Genomic DNA, 22,763 nt, shown 5'->3' with positions numbered 1-22,763 from the left:
AATGTGTAATATGGGACAGAGAAAGATATGAAACTATTTTGAACAAAATCAAGATTGGAATAAAAGAACATCCTTTGGATTATTGACATATGCAAAGGTATGTGCATTTATGCTGTCAAGCTATAATGTTGTTTTACAGTTTTCATAACAAACATTAGTAAATAAAAAATTAGAGGCTCCTAGGAGCCTGAATCGCCCACCTGGCAAAATATGCAAAATAAAAATCTGATGCACTCAAGGAATATTTTTAAGAAAAGGTCAAGTCAAATAAGGACAATATCATATATAATGAATTAGTTGACGACTTCTGTAAGATCTTGTACAGCGAATCTCTTATTATTATTATGTTCCCGCAAAAACTGTTCTGAATATGCATGAAATATTTGCCACTGGACGTTTAGCATGCGACAATCGACGATGCATTTGGACTTATTGTTTTTGCTCCGGTTTTTTCTTCTGATTATTATTTTTAAGTCCCCTAATCGGGAAAATACTGGACAATTGTGTAACAGTCGTTGTCATCCAAACATTGCATACAGTAATACATAATTGTCAACTTCAGTACTTGTGTTGACTGTAAATAAACTTTAACTGTTTAACATTGCATGCTATTCAATAATACAATAAACTGGTCTGTTTGATATTTCCAGTCGTTCTATTTTTGTGTACATTTCATTCTGTTTTGTACTTTCAGGCATTTTATAGATTGCCTGAAAAAAATAGTCAATTTATAAAATGTCTAAATCGCACAGGCATTTTAGAAAATGCCTTAAAATTTCAGTCATTTTACAAAATGACAAAATTTAGAAAATGACTGTAATATATACACCAATCAACATTAAGGATAAGGATAGCATACTTTCGGCATTAGAAATGATGACTTGTTACCTTGAAGAAAATTTGTGCTTATCTGCAGAATTTTATGAGAGAATATTTGCTTGCTGATTTGATACAAAAATAGAATCGTTCTTTTAGGGCCCGCTTTTCGAAACAGAAATATTGGGTCGTCATCTTGAAATTTCATTTCCATATTATTTAAAGATCGCCTGTGTAAAAAATAACAATGATGACCCCCATAATTCACTGATCGAGATAAAAACGAGGGAACATTTAGTTATAATAAAAATATTTTTTGCAAGTCTTAATCTTTAAGTGCCTGTTCTAACTCAGGAATCTTGTCAATAATTATCGCTGTCTCTTCAAATTATTTGATTGTGTCTTTTGTTAATTGGCGGTGTCAAAAATTAATACAACTTTATTGAATTTATTTAAAACGTGTCTAGGCTCAGACCATGTTGACCTCTAGTAAATTTTAAAGGTAAAACGATCTTCTCTTTATTAATGATTTATTTGACTTATATTAGTGGGTTGATGTCTTCTAACTTCACCCGTCTTTTCGCTTTACATATCTGTATTCATTCATATACTATTATGACCTAACGGAATACATGATTTGCTCGTAATTTTAAATGTTTACAAGTTAAACCCTTCTAAAAAGGTACGGAGTGCTTCACAGTATCATAAATTAATAACGTCGACATGAAGCCATCTTTGTAGATCTGGTCTCGAATACCCCTGTCTGTAATCTCATTCCTTACCTTTCGTATTTAATATCTTTCTTAATTCTATATCTCATTCTAGCCAATAGAACCTTACTCACTTCATAAAGCAAACAATCAGCCGATATTTGTTAAGTAATAATTTCAAGATTGCGTGAATATCGAATAAAACTAATAGCTTTCACACCGTGGTGAGAAGCAAAATGAGTAGTAATTCGAAAATATCTGCTTTTTAGCATCTCTTCCAGTGTAAACTTGTGCAATTAGCCCTCATTTACTTTGGAACTGTGTATCTTACGTTATTTCTTTATTTCAGATTTTGTGATAAGTTTTTTTGCTTGTTTTTTTAGATAAGCGATGGGTTTTTCGTCATGTTTTGATTTGAGATTATTGCTAGGTTTTCCGTCAGGTTTTGATTTGAGATTAACAATAGGGTTTTTCGACGTGTTTTGATTTGAGATTATTTATAGGGTTTTTCGTCATATTTTGATTTGATATTAACAATAGGGGTTTTCGTCAAGTTTTGATTTGAGATTCGTACGTGGTTATTCGTGATATTTTGATTTGAGATTAGTGATAGATTTTTCGTCATGTTTTGGTTTGAGATTAATGATAGATTTTTCGTCATGTTTTGATTTAAGATTAGTGACAGATTATCAGATTAAAGATGATATAAAAAAAAGTCTGATCTTGGTTGTCTAGTGTAAAAGAAGATCGTATATAATATTATTATCACCGGTCTGCCACCAGGAGTGTATTTTTAAACGTCAATACTAGATGTAATAGCTTTACTTGAAATGACATATGAAATTACATTTTACAAATTATTTTAGGCGTACACGGATATAGAAAATATTAGACGTCAAGAAAAGGTTGTAAGTTGCGTACAAAAGAATACATCAACCTTTCGAACTGTTTCAACCTTTAGATTGAGCAAGGAACATAAAATGTAATTATAAACTAAGAATGCTTTTAAAGCTATTACAAGTGACAACATCTTGAGCAAAGGCGTAAAATGTTTTAGATTTTCATGTTAACTCAAGCAAACATAGACATAATTATAGTATAGTTTTTAGATAGCTTTCAATGTAGCGTTAAAACAGTAATAGTAATGTTCCATTAGTAGTATTGATTTCTCAGTTAAGTAAAACATCTCCAGCAGGGTAACAGTCATCATGATGATTAATTTATACGTAAATTTACAATCAACTGACCAAACATCTCCCAAAATGGAAAATCGAGTGATGACGAGAGAGTTTGATTTAACAATTAAGAAACTCGCATTGAAGAACGGTGTCCTACACATAAAATGTATATATTTAGATACAATTTAAAATGTCTATTTATGGTGAGTTTTAAAAAAAACTTTATTTTGTTCTCCCAAGAGCTAAGTGATGTATTTAGATTATGGTGCCATAAGTGCAAACTACCCCACTAGCAACTATAACAAGAAAAACTCTAGCTAAAAAAACACAGTTTTGTGTAAGTTAGTTCTATATACAATACTAAGTGCTTCACCAGCTTATTTACTATTTTACAATGACAGACAAGGGAATGATATAACAGTTGAAAACAACAAATTTGCATCCTCGACTGAAATTAAATGCATAGCAACACTATTTATAAAGTATCCATCGATTTGTCATTAAGACAAAAAGTCATAAATGACATAAATGGTTTTTTTCAAGGATTGAAACTTGAGTAAAAAATCACATGTTTTTGTTCACATTTTTCCTGATATTATTACATTTCAAATTTATTTCTAGACTTTCAAACAAACAGTTTCGAATTTACAATATAATTGTAGGGTTTGATGTTCCGCCTGGAATTTCATCATCCGGATTTGTAAGAACGCCATCCAATCCTGGAATTATCTTTATCATATCGTCTTTCTTAGAATTTCGTTTCAAAAACAAGGAAATTTGTACCACCGATGACAGCATAGTAAATAAAAACGCTAAACCGGCAAAATAGAACGACCATCCATAACTATACTGGAAAACTAAATCACCGCTTTCATTATACTGTCGATGTCCAACTTCGTCGTTTATAGATGATATGTACAGAATTATTCCTACTGCAAAAGTTAAACCTGGAAAAAAAAAAAACTAGGTTACACATGTAAATGTACAGCAAAGTGAAACATTAAAATTCATTTTCAATTAATATAAAGAAATGTATTCATCAACACCAACGCGAAGACCGCACAAAACTGCGTCCTCTAACGCTCGGTCAAATTATTCATTAAATTACAGAAATTACGAAAAGTATTGGCAATCCAGGTACAAAAGTATAGATAGTACAGGAAAAAACTATCGGTAGTCAAGGTACAAAAGTATCGGTAGTTATAGTACAAAAGTATCGGTAATCCAGGTACAAAAGTATCGGAGGTCTAGGTACAAAAGTATAAAAAGTCCAGGTACAAAAGTATCGGTAGTCCAGGTAAAAAAGTATCGGTAGTCTAAGTACAAAAGTATCGGAAATCCAGGTACAAAAGTATTGGCAGTCTAGGTACAAATGTATCGGTAGTCAAAGTAATAAAGTATCTATAGTCCAAGTACAAAAGTATCGGTAGTCCAGGTGCAAAAGTATCGGTTGGCAAGGTACAAAACTATCGGCAGTCCAGGTATAAAAGTATCGGTAATCCAGGTACAAAAGTATCGGTAGGCAAGGTACAAATATATAGGCAGTCAAGGTACAAAAGTATCGGTAGTCCAGGTACAAAAGTATCGGCAGTCAATTTACAAAAGTATCGGCAGTCCAGGTACAAATGTATAGGTTGTCCAGGTACAAAAGTATCGGCAGTCCAGATACAAAAGTATCGGCAGTCAAGGTGCAAAAGTATCTGTAGTCCAAGTACAAAAGTATCGGTAATCCAGGTACAAAAGTATCGACAGTCTAGGTACAAAAACATAGGTAGTCCAGGTACAAAAGTATCGGCAGTCACGGTACAAAAGTATCGGCAGTCCAGGTACAAAAGTATCGGTAATCCAGGTACAAAAGTATCGGTAGTCCAAGTACAAAAGTATCGGTAGTCCAGGTACAAAAGTATCGGCAGTCTAGGTACAAAAGTATAGGTAGTCCAGGTACAAAAGTACCGGCAGTCCCGGTACAAAAGTATCGGCAGTCCCGGTACAAAAGTATCGGTAATCCAGGTACAAAAGTATCGGTAGTCCAAGTACAAAAGTATCGGTAGTCCAGGTACAAAAGTATCGGCAGTCTAGGTACAAAAGTATAGGTAGACCAGGTACAAAAGTATCGGCAGTCCCGGTACAAAAGTACCGGCAGTCCAGGTACAAAAGTCTCGGTAATCCAGGTACAAAAGTATCGGTAGTCCAAGAACAAAAGTATCGGTAGTCCAGGTACAAAAGTATCGGTAGTCCAAGTACAAAAGTATCGGTAGTCCAAGTACAAAAATATCGATAGTCCAAGTAATACAGTTTTGGTAATCCAGGTACAAAAGTATCTGTAGTCCAAGTATAAAAGTATCGGTAATCCAGGTACAAAAGTATCGGCAGTCCAGGTACAAAAGTAACGGCAGTCCAGGTACAAAGGTATCGGCAGCCAAGGTACAAAAGTATTGACAGTCTAGGTACAAAAGTATAGGTAGTCTAGGTACAAAAGTATCGGTAGTCCAAGTAATAAAGTATCGGAAGTCCAAGTAATAAAGTATCGGCAGTCCAAGTAATAAAGTAACGGCAGTCCAGCTAGGTACAAAGGTATCGGCAGTCCAGGTACAAAAGTATTGACAGTCTAGGTACAAAAGTATAGGTAGTCCAGGTTTAAAAGTATCGGAAGTCCAAGTAATAAAGTATCAGCAGTCCAAGTAATAAAGTATCGGCAGTCCAGGAACAAAAGTATAAGTAGTCCACTCCAGGTACAAACGTATCGGTAGTCGAGGTACACAAGTATCGGTAGTACAGGTAAAAAAGTATCGGTAGTCAACGTGCATACATCAACGTATATATGGGAGTATAGTTTGAAATCTAAACGGTCAAAATAGAAAGATATAAACTTGTTATTATTTCGATAATTAGGGCTTAATGTTTACGTGAAATTATTGTGTGTTTTATGTAGAAACATAATACAGGTCCTGTTTAAAAAATCCCAATACTGGCTTGACTTAAACGACCTTTAGAACGACCGTACATAGTAATAGGACACAGGTAGCTGGATCTCCTATCAGTTCTAACTGTGAGGTCAAAATTATCGTAGTTATTCGAAAGATCAACCAAATAAATAATAAAAACAGACAACCTCTAGCTATATAGACAACATATATCATAGCTTAAAAAGTTTCTAGAATGTTCTATGGTCAATAATAAAGGCTTTACCTCCAGATATATAGACAACAGATCCGATCAAGGTCTTTATGTCTCCTTGAATGTTTCCAATAGCACTCACAGTAAAACCGGTGACAAGTAAAACCAAAGTTATGACAGGAAAAACTGTAGATACTCTGTTGGCTCCTAAAAATATCAACTTTTTATTAATGAAATTGGAAGTAGGAATATTCCATGATTTATATTTAGAATACCCTTTATTATAGTATTATTTCCTGTTATTACAAGCTTGTGTGAATTATCATCGTATAAGTAACACAACGGGTGCCACTAGTGGATCAGGAATACCTTTCTTGAGCACACGAGTGCACCAAGGTTTCTGGTGGGGTTCGTGTTGTTCAATCGTGGTTATGAGCTCTAAATCCTTCAAGGCCCCTAAACTGGGACAGTGATAAAACAGCACAACCTATTTGTTTTATCAAATCTATATTTTTTATCATTCAGGGGTTTGATGACAATTCTTTGATAGTCTCTGCTATTTTTTCTTTACACACTTTTAGATTATGTGCGATTTAAGCATGACATATATTGTATAGACAGAGAAATGTCTGTTGTAGTAGATCACATGTTGAATTTTTATGTTTTTTAGTCATTTGTATTGTAGAGTTTATGTCTCATTGATGTGTACCACCATATCTCATTATATTTAAAACTATCGAAAAACATATGTTGACACATTGTTTCTTGGTACAAATGTTTCGAGATTTCTATGAAATGATACGAGCGTAAAGTCCAGCTATAAGATCGATTTCTATTTAACACAATGATCGAAACCATACTTTTCTAAAAGAAGAATAATGATATACTAAAGATTTGATTGTGTTTTCTTTCAGTAGACGTATTATCCAATAAAGAAAGGCCTGGCTCAAGGGGTTACAGATAAAAGATATCGAAGGTGGAATAGCCATCATCAGTGTCAAAACATATGTATATATATATATATAAACGAATTTGTATTTATAAACGAACAAAAGGTTAAACCTTTTATGAATATAGGAGATACTTTAAAAAACGAAACCTTTTGACAACACGTACTCTCATCAGTGTTAAACCATATATATATATAAACGAACAAAAGGTTAAACCTTAATAAAAGTTTTATGAATATAGGAGATAATTTAAAAAACGAAACCTTTTGACAACACGTACTCTCACCAAACCTTACAATGATATCAGGGATACCAGATATATGGTAAGTATATCCAGGGTCGCACAAAACATCTGTCGTAATGCCAAGTGTTAGATGTAAACAATGGCTCAGATTCAGTTATGGTCAAGATCGGTAAAAATGAACAAGATGCTTTGGAAAAATCATTCTATAATTATTCATGAAATACATGCGTGATAACGATTGCAACAGTAAAACCAATGTAGTTATTATATCACCTCAAATTGAATATAACAGATTCGGCTTCATATATGGCACGGAATGTGTTTCTTTTCTGTTTAATGAAGTCACTATAGTGAACACAAGAAGTCACTGTAATGCACACTTGTTTAAGAGAAATGATTTAAACCGTAATTTGTACACCATACTATATTTTTGATTAAGATATACGACTTTCGGAAGGTAAAATCGTCATGGCCAATAAAAAACATTCTGAAGAATGGAACATACCGTATCGTACGTACGCGAGTTTCTCTTATTCTGTTCATAGTTGTATACTTCTTTTGAATTTCCATAAGAAAAACAATCCTAGGTCAAAACATTGAAGTAATACTTCCATTATCAAAAGAACCCAGCTTCGTTTTTGTAATTTTAAACAAATCTCCGATAAAATCTTTAACGGTAATTCAGGAATGTGATAAGGAGAGTTGGTTTCATACGAAATTGTTATGCGAAAGACGAGCTTGAAGACAAAACAAACAACAGTGTTATAGGTTAAACCTATTAATGATTTGAATCCTAACAACTGTTGTCGTTTTATCAGATTAATGGAGAGTGAGAGTGAGTAAACCATTTTGTATTAACAACTGACAAATTTAAAGATGAATATAGCACTTGTTTGGTAATAGTTTTCATTATGGTATTTTGTATCAAAAATTTGAAAATGATTTGTTCTAATTTTATGTGACCTGCATGGAATATTGTTCTTTATAAAACAGGCTACATGAAACACTTACGCAAGGCAGGCTATTCATCTCTTTTGGTAGCAATAAGTGCTCTGTGACACCAGTATAGATTCATGTCCTCAATAACTTCAGCTTGTCAGATATCGATTCCGTAAGGTGTTTTAATTCAATCAAATAAGACGATTTAAAGTCGTCCAGTTGTATATTCTTGGGGCTTTTTGTACCCCTCGAAGAATTTGTCTTATGCATGAAGTATAAAAATAAGGAGATGCATTATGATTACCAAAGAGCCAACTATCCAGCAAAGATCAGTGAATGAGTATGTACACTTTTAAAAGTCTTAAGTACGGCATTCAATAATGTCATTGAGTAAAACCCATACCGTTAGCTATAAAAGGCATCTACATTTGCGTGAGTACGTCCGTATATCCGTTCATAGATATTTTAGTAACATATTTCTCTAAACAAATGACAGCATTTCAGTTCTATTTCAGCACCTTGTTTTTTTTAAACGAAAGAGGACACTGTCTAATTTTGTTGTTGATTGTTTACAGTCTACTACTACGACACAGTATTGTTTGATATATGATGTACCCATACACAAAATAACACACTTTAAATTTTAGATTACAATGAATGATTGTCTTACTCATTATAGCCATGGACGTTTCTTGGCCTTCCTCTCTTCCTTCATCTGCATTTTCATATCCCACATTAACACAAATGTCTGGGTAATCATATCCTACAAAACATATATAAAAATATAAGGAATATTACAATACCAGAGACCGTTTTAAACATGCCTTAAGAGTATGTGGATGACACAACAGTAAATGCTGTTAATGTAAGTGTTGTTTTTTTTCCATGAATTGTTCATCGAAGGCAGAAAAAATTATATGCATTACTTTAATTGAATTGCTTACGTCACTGATATCTCATACTTAACTTTAATTTGATTGGATTGCTTACGTCACTGCTGTCTTATACTTTCCTTTAATTTGATTGGATTGCTTACGTCACTGATGTCTTACACTTTCCTTAAATTTGATTGAATTGCTTACGTCACTGATATCTCATACTTAACTTGATTTGATTGGATTGCTTACGTCACTGATATCTCATACTTAACTTTAATTTGATTGGATTGCTTACCTCACTGCTATCTTATACTTTCCTTAAATTTGATTGAATTGCTTACGTCACTGATATCTCATACTTAATTTGATTTGATTGGATTGCTTACTTCACTGATATCTTACACTGAACTTAATTTCATTGTATTGCTTATCTCACTGATATCTAATATTTTCCTTTAATTTCATTGGATTGCTCACGTCACTGATGTATTACACTTTCCTTAACTTTCATTGGATTGCTTACCTCATTAGTAACTTATATTGTCCTTTAATTAGTTGAAATTTAAAGATTTTAAATGTCAAAATTTTGACTTTGAAATAAAAGTTCAATGATAACATGACATATCAGTATTAGGTAGCGGATATACAGGGCAATGATAATTTACAACACTCTAAACATATGATTTACTACAACTTCTGGTCAAATCTTTTTAAGATTAATTGTTGCTTGCTTAACGTCACATAGAAAATATTTCATTCATATCCAGGACGACAAATCTTTTCGACGTCACGACGATGGTATTTTTTAGTTACCCGAGAATAAGAATATTGACTTGGCACGAAATCAAACATAAGTATTTGACATTTTATGAAGATTTGCACAGATATATATATATATTAATTTTGACTAGTTGTTACGATTTGAAATAAAACCCATTTTACGAAGAAAACTGACAGCTAGATGGTAAACTTGTTCACAGGAGATGACTATTTAGGATTTGATCTGAAAATTATTTAGTGTTTCCGTGAAAATAAACTGTTTTATAATATTTAGATGTCAATATTCCCATTACGAAAGGTCTATACTAACGGCAAATTGAAGGATACGAAGGTCTGTAGGGAATTCGTTTGACAGTCCAACAGATATATGCTATACGATTTTGAAACATTTTCAAGGGATGCTATCGATTATGTGTTTATATTTTGTTAACTTTGTTAATTGCACATAAAAACCATATAACTATACGAAATGACATTTAGAAGACCAAGGTTATCTCATTATTCTCAATATGGATTTCAACGTTGACCGTATATATGAATCAAATAACTAAAGGAAAAATAAAACGGCTTATTGATGTTCGCTACTGTTTTACAAAATAACAAGCTTTTTAAAAGACTGTTATAAATTGATAGTATATAAATAATGGAATTGAAATATTGCTTATTAAACTATATGCAATAAAATTATGAAAAGAAAATTAGGGGTAAGCGGGCAAAAATTTTATTGGTACTACATGGATAAAACTAGAGGATTCCGAATATCTGACAGAATGTCAAATACATGAGTATCGAACATCTTTAAGTGAACTAATTGACGACATTCAGATTATACACGATTAAGCAAAGTCCCTATTGGGAGCTTTAATATTAGTCAAACAAATTTCTAAAAATTTCTTCATTTTGGTCATATAACAAAAGACAGTCAGTGACGACGTACCTGATTTGAGACGGGCACACAATGTTTGCGGGATAATGATAGTATTCCCTGATACTGGATATCAAACTCCTTTTAATCTCGATCTAACAAAGGGTACGTAACAGAATATACATTTTAAATATAAAAAGGAAAAAAACACTTGTTTCTAAACTGATAAACGTATACAAGATAACAACTTAGTAAAAAAAAAAAACAAGAAAAATATTTTTTTGTATAAAAGAACGCTCGCAATCAATAAAACCAATACTTTCTGATAAAAATTTAGGCATCCTACATTATGATATTGGTTGCTGTACCTATAATAGTATTTCACATGACACAACAACGTCATAAACAGTATAGGACGACAATTTCTTTTATTATACTTCACGTAAAAATGCAATATTTTGATTGGCTTATACGAGGGTGTTAATTTACTCTATTCTATGGTAAATATTCTATTACCTTTCACGGAGACGCTTGATCAAGTGTGCGCTTTATTGAATACGACTCTATCCTATGGCAAATACTCTATTACCCTTCACGGAGACGCTTGATCAAGTGTGCGCTTTATTAAATACGGGATGGTTGTTATGTACAAGACGTCATAGTTTATTACTTTGAATTTGAAATTTAATCGACATTAATAACAGAACATTCATTATAATAAATTAAATAACACATATCTCAGAGGGTGATAGAGCAGATTGTTACCCCTCGAAAAGACATTGTCAACCTTGGCTTCGCCTCAGTTGACAATGTTTTCTCGGGGTAACAATCTGCTCTATCACCCTCTCAGCTATGTGTTATTTATATAGTGTGATGCAAGAACCCAAAGTAAACTGTACACAATTTCAATGGAGAAAAACAACAAAATCATTTTAGTATTGCTTATAATTATAAACTATCGAATTTATTTTCATCCAAACACAATCAATAATTTGATCAAATTTTTAAACAGTTTTGACCAATTTAGTGTACCTTTATTTCTGTTGCAAAAGTTTTTAGGGATGAAATATTACGTCACTGCAAACACGAGCATACCAACCAAATAACAAATATATTATTCTTTTGGCGTGGCTCGGTATTCATACGCAATTGTTTTATTGTGCTATGGTAATTTTTTGTATTCTTTTCTTTCATTTTTTTCTTGTGTGCATTGTCTATAGAGTGTCTTTATGCCATTTTGTTTTTCTCTGACATAGTTGTTGGTTTTTATGGTGATTAAGATTATAACACAATGATGACTGCAGTACCCCAATTTTTTGCATTTTTACCTATTATGTCTGTTCGTTTTGCTCACACATTGTTGTCAATATAATGGAATTCTATGAGACTGTCATACAAGTGAGAGGTTTAGCTAGCTATAAAACCTGGTTTAATTCACCATTTTCTACATAAGGAAAAGCCTGTACCAAGTCAGGAGTATGACAGTTATTTTCCATTCGTTTAATGTGATTGAGCTTTTGATTTTGACATTTGATAATGGACTTTCCGTTTTGAATTTTCCTTGGAGTTCGGTATTTTTGTTATTTTACTTTATACACTCCATGTAAGCAGGGGGCAACGGACCATCACCATCAAGAAAGGGAAAATTAACAGTGGAATACATTTCGGTTTATGATATTCATGACAACAGACAACAACAAGAAAATCATAGTTTGAGCAATAAAAAACGCAACATCTGATGATAATATCAATTTCCACAGGAGGCTTAGCAAAGTCTAGTACGTGTTCAACCTAGAGCAAGTTTTATTTGAGAGAACACAATTTGTTTGAATAAGAGTTGAAGATTATTAATTGAACAATATAATTATAGATCCACTTCTTATTGAAATTGGGGTATATAATGATCGTTGAGTCCGTTCGTCCGTTCACATTTTGTATCCGTACTCCTAAACCAGTGGATTGATTTCAAGGAAAATTAAACAAAATCTACAGATATTGTGCACCCCTTTTTACAAACCTTTTCACGGTGGTATAATTTGACACAGTTTTCTAGTTACTTTTGTATTTAGATTCGAACACGACTTTATTTGTGTAAGACCTATTATTAAATCCAAAATATTTCAGCCTACACACGACAGCTAATGCGCACACTTAACTTATTAATGTAATTATTTTTATTTTTATTTAAATAATGTACTGATACACTAAACTTTAAACCATAGAATACTTCAAATTACTCATTTCTCTATTGGAACTTATACATGCAATATACCAATTTAAAGCTTCTTTCGAAATATTCAAAAGAAAACTAGTAGCATTATTTAGTTTTTTCTCGAAGGAGTTCGAATATCAATTTATTTTGGCAAAATTAACAGAATATGTGTCCGTGTTAACTGCAAATTCAATTAATAAGTACATGAAAATCTATTATTGGAGACCCTGAATTTAATGGAATTGTTATCAATGATTTAAAAGAAAATAAGTAAAATATATTTGACATGGCGATATTATTTCAGAAACATTAATTCTATTTGAGCAAAAACGTAAACGTTCAACCTAGAAGAAAAAGTAAAAACATATATACTTTAAAAATAAGTTAGTAAATCTAAGATTATTAAACAACAAATAGACCACAATACATTGTACAGAAAAGTGACAAAAGAACAAAAACCACACTAAAAATTAACAATTCCAAGTAATCCCTTCCGGAAACGTAAGTGGTGTCCCACGGACAAAATGTACACGATATGGCTTCTAACAACGAAATTTTCGTTTGGTATTTTTTACAACACTTAAATTTCAAACGGTATCAATACAATATAGTTTGTGCATTTGATGAAGTAAGTTAGTTACTATATAACCTAATACTTATTGACTTGTTGGCTGATTAGTATTTTCTTAATATCCAATGGGATATAATTTCATGCATTTAAAGATAAAAGTTTAAACAGCAGTAACAATAATTCTATTTTTGTATTTATTGAGAAAATGGAGCGGGGAATAGAGAAACGCACATATTTATAACTGAATTTATAAGAGTGTCAGGCATGGACGGCGGAAAATTGACGAGTGTTGCTAACCATCGAGTAAGAGTTCGAGTTGATGTTAGGCTTAGAGTTCGAATGCGAGTTATCCTTCGAGTTAAACTGCAAGTTCGAGTCATGTTTTGAGTGTGGCGGGCATGGTGTTCTATGAACACATATTCTTGTTTTTCATTTCTGAGAAAATGCATTGTCTATGGGTATATTAACACATATTATCAACTGAATATTTAATATTAGTTATGGATCTTTTAAGTGCTTTGACTAGAACATTAATGTCATATACTGTATATAACCATGGGATTCGATGGTCATTTTGAAGTTTCTAATCACAGAAGCAAAATGTTTACGAATGCTGTTGCGATTTGCAATTGTATTGAATAAAAAACATATTCTGTACCTTGCAATGCAATAGATATACTATCCGTTTTGTCGAATTACCGGTAACTTCATGACTTTCTGGTTAACTGAACAGCCCTAGATGTAACCCCCAGATTAGCTATCCCCATGATAGGATTTCAATTTTGTTAATCAATCCCTACGAATATACATGCAAGATAGTAAACTAAAACCATTACTCATTGTGGAAAATATTCAGGGTATAAAATCCCAATGTAGTAGAACACCCTTCAAACGTACATCTGTTTATAAAGATCCGACACTATAAAACATTTAATGTGCATGTGATTTAAAACGCAAAAGAACTTGCGATGAACAAGATAGGCTATGAAACAAAATCAGTAGAAATGGCGTTATTCTGAAGAAAAGCAACGGACATGTTGCGAATTTTTATAAGAGTGGACAAAGTCGGACCCTTTGTTTGAGTCTATTTCAGACAGCAACCAAAGAACACAAACAACTCAAAAACAGCAAGATCACACTGCCACAAGGTCTTCCTTGATAGACAGGGGTCTTTTATTAACACGAATGGTTTCAAATGGCAAAAAAATAAGATGTGACAAAAAAGAGCCACGAACGAGGTTTTGTTCTCTGGACAGGCATGTGAACATTTTTGAAAGCACTGAAATTAAAAAAAAAAAAGAAAAGAGAAATAGATCAAAAAGAAAAAAAATATAGATAGATAAACAATAAATAAATAGATAAGCAATTAAAAAATGAAATAAGATTATAATAATAAAAACAATTTGAAAGTAGAAAAGATAAATAAGTTAAATGAATAGAAGGAATTTAATAAACCAAATAAATTACATTAATCAATTAATAGAATACATCAACTTTATCAATATATAGGGCTGTACAAAACTGTTCTTGGGATAAAGCGGTCAGGATCTGTCCTCGGGAAGAACTGATTGATCTGCTCTAGAGTAGAGCTGTCCAAAACGGTTCTAATGTAGAACTGTCAAAACTATTCTAGGGAAGAACTGTCGGAATCTGTTCTGAGTGAGGACTGTCAAAAATCATGCAAGGATAGAAGTGATTCTGTCAGAAACTGTTCGAAAGATGTCAGGAGAAATGTTCTACAGACTGTTCTAGAACGGTTCTCATGACAGTTTCTGATAGAATTTAAGCGTGCTTAGAGAGATGAATATAATATACAGCAACAAACGACAACCACTAAATTACAGGCTCCTGACTTGAGACAGGCACATACAGTATGTTTGCGGACGTCCAACCCTCCCCTAACATGGGACAGTGGTGTAACAGCACAACATATGAACAAAAACTATAAAAATCAGTTCTTAACTCATCAGATCGATACAAAGCTTAAAAACAAAAATGTAGCTCAGTACAGATCCGATGGATTTAGTCATTAACAGTCAGAGAAAAACATGACCTTGTGCAATGCCAAAATACAGGTATCGACAGATTGTAGAATCGTGAATGTGCATATATGTATATAACAATAACAAAATCAATATTTATACCAATAAAAACAATATTTAAAGATCTAATTACAGTGTTGAATTGGTAACCTTTTAGAATAAGTTCAATATCTTTGGTTTTAATACTTTTTTTTTGAAAGTCGACATTCTACGAGTTTTAAACCATTTAGCTTACAACAAGACTTAAGTGAACTACATCACTTTATTTCTGTCGACATTTCTATCTATAAACTATGGTATAAATAAAAATCTTTATCTAATCAGAATAATATTTTAAGTTTTGACCTTTTCAGTAAAAATGTATAGTTTCTTCCGCCTGAGTCAGTATATATTAAAACCTCTTCTGTTTCACTTAAGGCTTAAATTTGTATTGCATGTTTTCAAGTGATTAAAAGTCTCTTTTATTGATTTGATTAATTGCTGTTTGATTATCGTCCAGTGGCAATTATTTCATGCATATTCAGAACGAGAGCAAATTAACAATTATTGCAATAGGAGACACATTGAACGGTTTTTGGTTATTCAGATAATTCCAGTCAGACTAAATAAATGAATTAACGTGAGGCGGAATAATGAACTAACTTTGTCTCAGCTGCTCTGCAAATATACATGTTAATGGAATTAAATCAGCAACACAAAAGTGAGTCAATGCCAATGAAAAATAGTTTCTCTAAAACAAAAACCCGGGGAAAATAACAAGTTCTTATTGATGTTTTCCTTCATATTCTTATTTTGAAATGTTGAAATGTAAAAGAAGATGAAAGCTGAAATATCTATCAAACTAAATGAGGAGACCTGATTTTTATGTGTCGGGTCTCAATCTTAAAAAAAAAAGTAGCTAGCAAACACATTGTAGTTTGTTATCTATAAAAAAAATGAACATTTATTCCTATGGTCTGATTCGGATTTATGACAATTTTCTTTATCCAACGACAGAATCAGTGAAGATTGACTTAAAATCAACAAAATATCAATACACCAAAAGCATACTTTCGAATCAGCAAGAAACAATCTTTGCTTTATTACAACAGTGCATGTACTTGTGTTTTTTATTTATTTAACGGTATTATAGAATTAAAAATATTTTTGTACTGATTTCAATTATACGTTCTTTTATATACTTTATGTTATATTCAAATGATCGAGATCTCTAAAAACTATTTTAACACCGTCAAAAGTAAGGGTCCTCGTGAGTTGTTTTCTTTAGTTATATCTAAATGTTCTTTTTTCATTTTGGGAACTTGGTCTGTTTGTGTGTTTGTTTGTTTGTTGATGTTTAAAGCCTCTTTTCAGCGACCTTGGCTATATCATGGCCGCCAGTTTTTATTGTTTGAGGAAGCCAGATTACTCAGAGAGAACCACATGACAGGTCTTGCGTAGTCTTTGTAAACTATATTCAACCCTTTAATACTCGTTAGAATTAAGAGCGTGTCATATTGTATAAACACTTGTCTATTATTGAAAACCGTACATAACCTTTAGATACTTTTTGTGTCGTTGGGTTGCTGTCTCATTGACGTATACCAAGCATTTCGTTTTAATCATATATACTAAGAGAAAAAAACAGTTTACGACTGAAATGATTAATATATGGACAAATGTATAACTGTCTACTGGTGTCTATTCAGGTGGGAATCATTCAATTACTCGTTCAGCATGGAAAATACATTCAATGTATCGTAGAGATGAATTTCTGTACTCTTCAAATGTCCAACATTGTTAGAACTTAGGGTCAAGTGTGAAGATATATCACAGCATCATTAATGATTGGAGTGGCAAATATGATCTTGTTACATCTAATCTGTAAATTGAAGAATACGTTCTCCGTATCTGGAACTTTTGATTTGAGGGAATTTAAATTGTTAACTGTCTGATGTTAAAAATCAAATTTATAGTTATGTTCGAAGAGTATGCGCTTGACACTATAAGGAACAAAATATGAACCGTGAAAAGTATGAAAGACACTTAACTACTATTTAAAAAGAAAACAACAAAACTAAATAAAAACCAAATATAGAAAAACAACTAAAAATATAATATTTAACATCTGTAAGTTTTCTATTTATCAATTTAAGTTAAACAGTGAAAAGTTTCACACACGAAGATATCAACACAAAATAGATGGGATTATGAAGCATTGACGTTAAAACAAGAGCTGCGTATTTAATTGTTTTCTTCAGTTTACATTACTAGATACGCATATATTACATAACGAAACAGGTGTAAGACTTACCCACAATAATGCAAAGGCGCCACAATCCTGTTCTTATATGGGCTGTAAATTTCAGTGTCCCATTTTCTATGTTCTTAATAGTCTCCTCTTCGGTAAACAACCACGAATCAGTGCCTACCGCAAGAGCCATAGTGCCTACTGCAACAGCGCCAAGACACATGGAGAGAAAGGACAGAAAACGGACATTACAATGCATTTCTATGACAATTAATGTCAAAACATTGCGACATTGGTAGTTTCACTTTAAAATCATTTCGATCACTTACATTGTAAAGTGTGAAAATAATTTCCAGAACGTCAAGTTTGTCTCTCGAGTATTTATAAGGAGAACTTGATGCGTTATTCCAGATTTTCAATTAAATAATGTTATACGATTCCAAGATAGTACCAACATTGATGGTCGCTAACGAGTTGTTCACAGAAAATCGAAATATATGGATGATAATCAAATTTGTTAATCTAATTACTTCTTTTATAAAGCAAACTTCTAAATTTGCGCATGCATGATTAAAAATCCGATAATATTGCTCAAAAGTTTCAATAAAATGTTCTCATTGTCTGGACACAGATACCTTAGTGTATTGAGTATTCGATACCACATCAAAGATCCCATTTATAAAAATTTTCTCTATATATATAGTTAACCAAATTGATTGTTCTACAGAGAGAAATGTTTTCAGTCCAAAATAAGTATTTACTTTTTTGTTATGCTGTTGTTATGAATAATCATTGATTTGTATAAAGTTATCACATGGGCATTATTTTATATTCCCATTTTACTTATCTCTACCATATAAATATTTTCAGAAGAAAACTGCTCCAAACGGTTTCAGAGGAGTCAGGAATTACGTAAAACTGTATACAATTGTTTATTTGTCGGGGTCTGTAGTATTTCAAAATAAATTGTATACTTTGATTGAATCTTGTAAATGTAATGCTTTTCATGCAAATGAGAGAACTGGGTAGGCTAACTAATTGCATCGGTATACCACCAAAAAGAAAACCGTGACCCATGTTGAATTGGCACTGCACGTTTTTTGTAACTCAAAATGCATATGGGATTTAATTTTCCGTGCGTAGGTATATTTATTATTAACGAGATAAAAAAAATGGCAAAATAACCGAAACATATTGCATATTATTTAAAATTCACAGCTGCTTTCTAAATTAATCCATTGTTTAGAGTGTAAATGTGATGAAGTGTGCTAGCTAAGTTTACAAATTGATCGTATTATTGACTGGTACTATGTCACTGTCATTTCAAGGACCCTGTGACAGCAAAATGGTTTCTAGCTTCTAATTTTCTATACAGAAAAATAACAATCAATAAAACGCTACATGAAAGTCACAGAATTATTTTCCCTTGTTATTATTACGACAGGTCCCTAAAGAGTAGCATATGCCTATTGTCACTTTTAGCATTTCAAGGAAGACTCTTTAACAAATATCTACAATGTATGGTTTTGCCGCTGATCGCAAGAAAACATATTATTTCCTCCATAAAAAATACGCTACGCTGACATTCGATTATATATCATGTTTGAAAGATTTATGCTTTGAACTGCTAACGATTATTACATTTATATTAAATGTTTCTGTCCGTTGGAAGAGTTCAGCTTACTTGCGCAAACATACATGTATTGACACAACAGGCATCAATTATTGGGCTAGTTCTTATCAGTTGAGGACAGCTCTGTTACCTGTCAATTCCAAATCAATGTTGCAAAGTATTGTATAAATCCACTTAAGCCCCTATGCGTCTTCATTAACTCTTATTTGTTTAAATAAATGAGTTCTTTAGTACAATAACAAATGTTTGGTTGAAAAAAATACCTTCAAACAGAACAACCCGGAATATGAAACAAAACAAATATAACAGAAAAATTACTAAAATCAAGCCCACGTAAGCTTATCTGTTAGATAAGTTATTATTAATAATCGAACTGCCAGGGTAAACTAGAGATAATTCATAAATGTACACAATATTTCAAATCAAAGAACATCTATCCTATAACTTATTCCACCAGGACTTGGACAAGAGTCATGTGTCAAGGAAACAACATCAAAATGTCAAAATAACAAATCAAAGAACATCTATCCTATAACTTATTCCACCAGGACTTGGAGCAAGAGTCATGTGTCAAGGACACCTATCCTATAACTTATTTTACCAGGACTTGGAGCAAGAGTCATGTGTCAAGGAAACAACATCAAAATGTCAAAATAACAAAACAACAGCAACGAACCACACCACCATTGAAGTCATGACACAAAATTCCACAGCCATAAGGAAAAGAGTGCATGACAAAGGCAACCTACGATTTTATTTGGTATGTACGTTTTGTATCTGTAAGGCTGTTAATTACAATTCATGGATCCAACAACAGCTTATTCATGTGTTATTGGTTCGTCAATGTAATGTTAACCAACATATATAAAAATAAGAAGATGTGGTATGATTGCCAATGAGACAACTCTCCACAAGAGACCAAATGACATAGAAATTAACAACTACAGGTCATCGTACGGCCTTCAACAGTAAGCAAAACCCATACCACATAGTCCGCTATGGTCATCATTACCATATTCCTCAACACTTATATGTTGTAAGGCAACCTACTTTTTTTAATATTATTTCTCTATCTTTTTCAAATCGACTTTAACCTTAGTGTTCATACTGTTCGATTCTAGTCGAAAGCGGAAAATCGTACCATGTGAACTTACCTTTACGCAGTGTCGATATCAGTAATTCTTTCTCATTACTCTATTTGAGCCTTTTTGTGTAAGGAGATCACCTCTGTTAATCAAGTCCGTATAGTGTGAGCATGCAGAGTGTAGCGTGTTCACATGGTACGATTTTCCTATCTGCTTGACTAAAATCTAACCGTGTGAACACTAAAGCCGAAACGTCATTTTGAAATCGAATCGTACGCTATTTCCATTCGACATTTCGACTGGAATCGGATCGTGTGAACGCCAAATCGACTGAATTGATTAGTCGATTGAAAAAACCAAGCTTATATTTTCAGGTTTATTGCTAAGGCACCAGCAAAGATCGTTTGAAAATCGGTTGAAAATTCCAATCGTGTGAACAGACCGCTTTTCGATTTACCTGGGAGACGTCTTTGAATAGGATGGAAAATTGGATAGAAAATCGTATCGTGTAAACGCACCTTTGGGGTATGTAAAGGCCATACGATGGAGCAGAGCGTATGTTATTGCTGTGAAATGGTAAACTGACAATCAATTGGAAAGTGGAAATCATGGCGTTTGTCATATACTCTAGTTTGAAGTCGTCCATAGGTGTCAATATTGAGGAAAAGATCAAGATATGAAGCGGACATATACTATTCTACTTTCGGCAGTATCCTTAATCGCATGTTCACTGGAATATATGAGAGGTAAGCACTCTTTGAAATGTGGGGTATTGAGCGACAGAAAATAATCAATATATCTCAAAGTGACATCAAAGAATTTTGCAAGATGCTTTTTCTGTTTGTCTTTAAGAAAGTTCTGTATGAATCAATTCTGTTTCATATGAGTACAAGAACAAGTCGGTCAGTAGTATTGCACAATTAGTAACTATCGGAATACCGACTGTTTGCTGAAATATCAATCCACTAAACTGAACAAATGTGTTGATGATCGATCAAGAAGTCCATCATTTTGATGATATATTCTTCGGTGTATTTATTGAGGGAATCAGTGTGGTTCTTCATAAAGGAACATTTTTTTTATGACTTAAAACAAGGATATATTATATCAAAATATTATATCAATAATCAAAGCGTGGTTTCAAATTTCATTTAAAACTAACTACTCCTTGGGTAGGGATAACAAAAATGCAAAGATCTGTAAACAGCACATCTTGATTTACTGCCGGCTAAATATTTTACAATTTTCATACGATCTGTACACCATGCACAATTTCCCTGGAAATTGTACAAGTGAGCAGTTCATATATGCATATACAATAATGAAGCCTAGATCGTCAAACAATTGTAAAACTGTACATGCTTATGCACGTAAAGTAAAGCAAGCAGGTTTCGTCATACAATTGTAAAACTGTGCACTTGAATTAAATCATTGCAGAATTATGAAAATAATTGTAAAATTGTGCACTTGAATTAAATCATTGCAGAATAATGCAAATAACTGTAAAACTAAGCACTTGAAAAAAATCATTGCAGAATTATGCAAATAATCGTAAAACTGTGCATGTGAATTAAATCATTGCAGAATTATTTAAATAATTATAAAACTGGACACTTGATTTAAATCATTGCAGAATTATGCGAATAATTGTAAAACTATGCACTTGAATTTCAATCAGTGCATAATCATGCAAAAAATTGCAAAACTGTGCACTTGAATTTAAATCATTTAACTTCTATTAATCATGTAATAGGAATTATGCAGCATTTTGCTATCGGTGTTCAGCACAAATAAAACTGTTCATGAATTGTGCATGCGCGATTAGTCCGATATATGTCTAGTTGGGCATGCCCACTTCTACATTTATCTGTAAACCCCACCAAAAATCGGGGGTGATTTCAGGTGCAAATCCTGCTCCACATGTGGCACCCGTTGTGTTACTCATGTAAGAAAAACCCCGATGATAAGTCTAATTCGGTAGGTCACATTCAGAGAAAAGGAGGACGAGACTGTGGTTACGACGATTGGAACATATCCGTCGTCATCTGTGAAAAAGATATTCCATAACTGTCAACCAGCTCGTAATGGCGTCCGTAAAAATTCAAACGGACGATTTCTACTTAACCACTTGGAACTCTTGATTTCATAGCTTCCTTGTGAGCAGCAACACTCAATCAAGGAAATCATGATAGGAAACGCAAGCCCTATTGTATATATCAGTTGATTACCATATTGAAGAACTTGTGCTTCCCATCAAAGATTATCCAATATTGTGTGAATGTATATGTGTTTTTCTTATTCGTTATACCAAACATATGAAGCTGATTAAGTCAAGTACTTTTCTATACGTTTATCAATATGCTTTTTGGTATTCCATAAATTTGGTTAATATAGCCGGAGTACTCACAAAACTAGCCTGTTTAAAGTGCTTGCGAAAGTTCGCAATGCATGTTTTATTTTATGATAATGATAATGTTCGTATTGCTCAATCTTTAAATATATGTGCAGTGTTT

At 32.7% G+C, this 22,763-nt stretch overlaps 1 protein-coding gene across 1 annotated transcript; it reads right to left on the bottom strand.

Moving 5' to 3' along the window:
• Positions 1-2,332: 2,332 nt before the first annotated feature.
• LOC127709333 (voltage-dependent calcium channel gamma-7 subunit-like) lies at positions 2,333-18,165 on the bottom strand. The gene is made up of 4 exons (XM_052214796.1): positions 17,596-18,165; positions 8,625-8,717; positions 5,894-6,028; positions 2,333-3,651 (listed from the first exon to the last, which is right to left on the bottom strand). Exons 1-4 carry the CDS (start codon positions 17,789-17,791, stop codon positions 3,350-3,352), a joined length of 726 nt encoding a protein of 241 aa, XP_052070756.1. The 5' UTR covers positions 17,792-18,165; the 3' UTR covers positions 2,333-3,349.
• Between the last annotated feature and the right edge of the window lie 4,598 nt (positions 18,166-22,763).

This window comes from Mytilus californianus, unplaced genomic scaffold, assembly GCF_021869535.1.
Source record: "Mytilus californianus isolate M0D057914Y unplaced genomic scaffold, xbMytCali1.0.p SCAF_7, whole genome shotgun sequence".
NCBI classification, from domain to species: domain Eukaryota; kingdom Metazoa; phylum Mollusca; class Bivalvia; order Mytilida; family Mytilidae; genus Mytilus; species Mytilus californianus.
The sequence above is the reverse complement of the archived record's forward strand: the minus strand, read 5'-3'. Positions and strand labels throughout refer to the sequence as shown.

What these genes read in the sequence shown, in the direction of transcription:
- LOC127709333 (XM_052214796.1), bottom strand. Translation starts at nt 17,791, where the DNA reads ATGCATTGTAATGTCCGTTTTCTGTCCTTTCTCTCCATGTGTCTTGGC. An exon ending in AACGTCCATGGCTATAATGA is followed by an intron (nt 6,029 to 8,624) that starts GTAAGACAATCA and finishes TGATATTTTTAG; the next exon opens with GAGCCAACAGAGTATCTACA. An exon ending in TGTTGTCTATATATCTGGAG is followed by an intron (nt 3,652 to 5,893) that starts GTAAAGCCTTTA and finishes TTTTTTTTCCAG; the next exon opens with GTTTAACTTTTGCAGTAGGA.